Here is a 5710-nt window from a genome sequence, read left to right as displayed (position 1 = left end):
AGACGTACAAAAACCCTAATCTGAAGAGAAACATGTCTAGTAATCATTTCATTGATTTTGAATTATTATGATACGATTCACGGGTCACTTGAAAGCAGATAGAAGTGAATTTCTTTTTTATAAAAATTATTTAATCTTATTTTTCTGCACTGAAAACCGGATAGATATTCACGACGTCAAGCATGACGTCGCGATATTTTATGACGTCGTTCTTAAAAATGTTACATTTTGCGATATAAAAGCAATTATCCACATTTAAATTACGCGAAAACTAACTCGAAGACATATTAATTTTTTCACATTGATTTATTTCAAATCAATTCTTTGTTAAAATACCAAAGGGGAAAAAATTTCGTCTGCACCATTTAAAAGTTACTGATATTTTTTGAAACAAAATCTTGCCTCAAAACGAGCCGAAAACGACGTTTTTCTTATATAATTCAATAGAATAACGCCGAAAATGTCACAACAACAATGGCGTGTTTGGGATTAAATTACACGAAAACAATGCAGACGAATTTTATAAAATTTTCAGAGAATATAAAATGAAGGTAGAGGACTCACATAACTAATTTTCATGGTATGTTTTCGGACACTTTTAAATGGCCTGCAAACCCGCGACCTACGTTAATGTTTACATTTAATTTGCTGTTTAATCAAGTGCCTCCGTGGTGTAGTGGTATGTTGCTCGCTCAATCAGCGAGAGGTCCGGGTTCAATCCCCGGACGAATCTTTTTTTTTTTTTTTTTATTTATTTATTTATTTTTTTTTTTTTTGGAATTTACTAAATGATTCTATTCAACATGTGAAATGAAAAAAAAGTTATGATGTCTGGCGTGTACAAACTCATAAAATCAATATTACAGTGTGTGATAAATATTCTGTACATAGTATATTAAGAAGAATCTTCTATACACATATTAAAGAATAAGCAATCAAATCTTTATAACCATATTGGCTTTTTTAAAATTTGCTTCAATATACATGTATACATTTAATAATTCTACAAATACGGGGGGGGGGGGCAGTGTGATCCCCCCCGAACTGCGGATGCTCTTCTTTTTTTCCCCTAAGGGGGTAGGGACACAAATTCTCAATATTAGCTTGTCAAAAATACACCACCTCTTCATTTCATATACAATACCCATGTATTAAAAAAAGTTTATATACCACTTCATACTTAGTTTGCTATCAATTATTCGAGTATCAACTCAAAATTATATCCCTATAGCTCCTATGTGAGGTTCTGTGCAGTCTACTTTTTTTTACTCTTTTATGAGGACTAAAGGCTACTTGTCTTCTGTTATTATTATTTATTTCTTTTCATTAAAAAGTGTAGAACTCCACAATTCGACATATTAAATTATGTAATCAGGCTCAATTTAAATGATATTTTTTATTCAATTTATATTTGAAATACATATAGATTGAAATGAAATTTGTCAGGTGTCCAACGACAATGAATTGACTCGGGACCATTGACGTTGTGAGGATGGTGTAAACAATAAAACATTTTAATTAAAATGCATTAATATCAAACTATTTCATCAATTTATATAGTCTGCTCTTTTTAAAATTTTGGAAATATATTTGCAGATAAACCAGTGGTATTCTTTAATACAATAGAAAACCAGAAAAGGTTGTGGATGGCGCATCATGGACAGACCTTATGTTACTTCCACTCGAACGTCTCATTAAGACCCTGTCACCCTGCTGTAAGTGCAAAATGTCAAGGTTCCCAGCGCTTTCTAATATATCGTACCTACTGGGACCTGTATTGCCAAGAACGTTGATTTTTCTGGAACCGTTGACTTCTAAATATGCATAAAAAGTCGTTCTATCAGTCAATATGAAGCAGCTGAACACATAAACTCCGTCCACCGGGGCTGTGAATACTCCCGTCGAAGCATTATAGGCCCCTCCTTCGTTCGAAATTACGTCATAGAATATAATCACGTCGTTGCCATTCCAGACGGCGGAGTTCCTTATTTCTTTCGTAATTCCAGCTGAAAAATACACTCTCTTCCCTGTGTCTGAAAGAAAAGTTTATAACAATAGCATTCTAGTATATATAGAGTTTAAAGATATGAAAGCCCTAACGTATACTATAGGTTCCGGAGAGGGTCACTTATATTCATCTCGCACCATAACACATGAACTTTCGGGTCGAGGACACAATGACGCAATAGCGCAGTGACAAAGACCCGATAATGCGATAGCACAATGGTGCGATAACGATCATCGCTTCAACATCATCGTACTATTGTGTCATTTTTGACCATCGTATCATAGCACTGTCACCCTTTCTTACAATTGCACTATCGTAATCGCATCTTTGCGCCATTGAGTCATCATTATTGCGCCATCGTATCATCGTGCAGAAGATTTATATAGACAAAGCGTACTAACAAATTTATTTCTGTTTACATAATCAAGTACTGTGTCTGTTCATATTCTTTCATAATGTTAGAAGCATTTCATTTTGAAAAAAAAAATAGACAGTACATTAACCATCTGTTGATATTATCTAGACCTACTGCATAGTTGGTATAAAACATTTCACATTTTAAATCCCTTGTTTATTAGGTAGTTTTAACATGTAATTAAGTGCAAGAAAAAATGGACTAATCAAAGAGAGAACATTTGGATTAAGGTTTTGAGCTCTCAGTGTTGTATTCCATACACATGGTCGTGTACGCAATCATTTACATGTAAGTTTGATTATATTGATTTAATTAGTTTTATCTGTCAATTTTCATGATTTTCAAATTTATTGTAAGGTTCAATGAAAGAAAAAATAGCATTCAGAGGTCTACAGGAAAAATAAGGGTAAACGTTGAGACTATGGAGCTCAGACATGAAACTTATAACAAGTAGTTTTCTATTCTCTATGTAAAATCGGTCAAGAACTGTATTAAATACTCGTTTACATTGCAAATAAAATTATTATTATTTTACTTGTGTGCTTTTTTTTTTACATGAAAAGCATGCTATATTGCTAAGCAGGGTGTCTTTTTATATACTGTAGATATTACTGCGCTGTGTGATTAGATCACGTAATGACCTTCGAAAAACTTCATACCGGTATGACGATCTTTGCTCTCTTTAAATAGAGAGATACCACAAATGTATATATTAAAAATTATGACATATTTGTAGACAATTACTTAATAAAATTTTCATTTACCTGCCGTTTGTTGAGCCGAGAGGTTAATCATCTTTTCTTCAACCATTTTTAGGCGTATGTCAAATTCATCGAGCCTTTGAAATTGTTCCGTTATGTGACTCTGATTATCGTACATAACCTTTAATTCTTGTTTGAGTTTAAAATTCTCCTCCTCCAGTATCTGGTCCCTTGTCTCCAGAGCCTGTAACTCTTTAGCTATGTTGCCAACTTTCCTTAGCAAACTTTTACTATTGTGTTGATTATCTAGGACGTCCAAAACCAATTTCTGAAATTTCTGTGCCATTGAGAAGCGAACTAAACTTTCTTGGTTAAGAATGTTTCGTAAAACGCCGGAGAGTTTTCCTTCAGTAGTACTAGACAATAATGTATGTTCTCCAGAGGCGTCTTTTTCTGGTAGAACTTTCTTTGCAAAAGTCCCACCAATACAGAGAAATAAATACATAACAGATAAAACCGTCATTCTTAGCAAGTTTAAAAACGCTGATTATTTTTTTTCAGGAGGTGAACTACACTGGACTCTGTATTTATAAAGATTTTTCAATTGAATTTTACGCTTGAGGAATATTATGTTAGAAAATTCTCTCAAAATACCCATTTTCATTAGCTAAAATTAATTTTATTGCATTAACTATTAAGAGGAAATCACGTTATTGCTCAACCGAGAAAAAAAAATGAAAGGCAACCTAGACATTTTACACAGTTAAGTACATTACGTTACTAAATGTGTGTGGTCATTATTTTACTTAGATTATTAGATTATCTTGTTAAAATAAATCTGCCGTATCGTCGAAGAAGCAACGATGACGAGGTAACTTGTGATCGTCCATTCCTCACTGCCAGTTACCTGAACTAATAGAATATCTTGAACTCATTATCTGCTATCTTTCAGACATCTTTGAAATGTCTGTATAAATTGGTTTATGCGTGATTTTTTTCCCCTACATTTTGCTTGTCTTTTTAAATTTGTTAAAGTTGTATTACGAGTCTTATTAATAGGCTATGACGTATGGAGCTATGAAAATCTTGATGTGATTGAGCATTTACATTTGAAATTTTTTAAAGCATGTATTTATGATTCCTCTATCAGGTCGGGTACACTACCTTTTATGGAAGGCACTTTTCAGCACGTGACGATGTTATCGTCAAACCCATTCACCAACCAAATGAATGAGTCGCAAAGCATGACGGTTTACTACGTGTTTACGATTCAATAGCGACATGTGGTTTTCGTCGGTTTACTGCATAATGTTTACTTGATCATCGGAAAAACCGTACAGCTTCCTTTTTTACTTTAAAAGGCTGAAATTGAAAGATTGTATTCCAAAGACACTGGTCCATGCTCACATTTGATATTTAAGTTGTTTTAGATGATTAATAGTTGCTTCAAATACCGTACAAACGCTTTGACGTTTGCATGTACATAAAGCATTTTGATGATATTGAGGAGTTAATTAAATAATGATTGCGCACCTTGTACTGCTGTCTAAAACTATGTTCATGTATATCAGGCGAAAAAAATACACTCAATGCTTTATCGACACAATAGCACCTACGTCTCTTTAAACAATGGTTTACGCCGATGGATTACAATTAAGTTGATATAAGGCTTTTTTTTTGTTTTTGCAATCAACTTACTTCCAAAAAGACGGAATTTTTATTCACTATCAACATCATAGCCCTTTATACGCGAAAACCAAGTAAAATAAATCTGCGTGTTTTGCAAACGTTCTCCTCAGCAGCCATGACAGTTCTCCTGTGATGTACTGAGACTCGCGTTTGAAATTTAGAATCACTTGATAAAGTAAAATAATGTCGGTGTTGATAAATGTTTGTGTTGTATGATATCACTAAACATCGATTAAAAAAAGCATTCCATGGGATTTTGCTTTTACATAAACAGTGATATTCATGCTTATACATGTAATAAGGGAAATCCTAAACAGAACCGCTCCCCGAGATCCCGAATTCTCACTGGTTGTCCCAAAATAAAATCTATCAAGGTAAGTAGACATGGCGGATAAATTCAAGTTGTGATGTTGACATACACGAAAAATAACAGATACACGGATTGTTCTGTATATTTTTTGATCATGTCTTGCATAACTACATTTTATGAGTTTAGGTAAGATATGTTAATAAAATACCCACTTACTGATACCCACTTACTGATAATTTGAGCCGAAATCTGTGCGGTAGTGAATCATTCCCGCACTTGCACCATTACGGAGATCCTAAGGAGTTGTAGCCCTCAAAAAAAAAAAAAAAAAAAAAAAAAAAAAAATTGGAGACGGCTACATTATTGCAGCTAAGTGAAATCTCACGTTGTGGTGAATTTAGCTTGGTCACCTGATTTGACAGTCACGTGATAAATGCATATAATATGTCCTACATGGAGGTCATAAACAAATTTAAATATCACAAGGGCATACCCTCATTTAGAGTAAAATTTTAATTCATAAATTGTTTCTATCCAACTTTTGCCTTCTGTAAAATGCTGCTGCTTTAACTATAATTTGCATTTCA

The 5710-nt window shown here is 33.5% G+C and overlaps 1 protein-coding gene across 1 annotated transcript; it reads right to left on the bottom strand.

Moving 5' to 3' along the window:
* Positions 1–1614: 1614 nt before the first annotated feature.
* On the bottom strand, positions 1615–3647 carry LOC133193146 (heavy metal-binding protein HIP-like). Its single transcript, XM_061329115.1, has 2 exons — positions 3188–3647; positions 1615–2033 (listed from the first exon to the last, which is right to left on the bottom strand). The coding sequence occupies exons 1-2, from the start codon at positions 3645–3647 to the stop codon at positions 1615–1617; spliced, it is 879 nt and encodes a 292-aa protein (XP_061185099.1).
* Between the last annotated feature and the right edge of the window lie 2063 nt (positions 3648–5710).

This window comes from Saccostrea echinata, unplaced genomic scaffold (assembly GCF_033153115.1).
Source record: "Saccostrea echinata isolate AGI-Se365-2 ecotype Australia unplaced genomic scaffold, CSIRO_AGI_Sech_v1 ptg000027l, whole genome shotgun sequence".
Taxonomy (NCBI): domain Eukaryota; kingdom Metazoa; phylum Mollusca; class Bivalvia; order Ostreida; family Ostreidae; genus Saccostrea; species Saccostrea echinata.
Note: the sequence above shows the minus strand (reverse complement) of the source record. Positions and strands in the feature narration are given on the sequence as shown.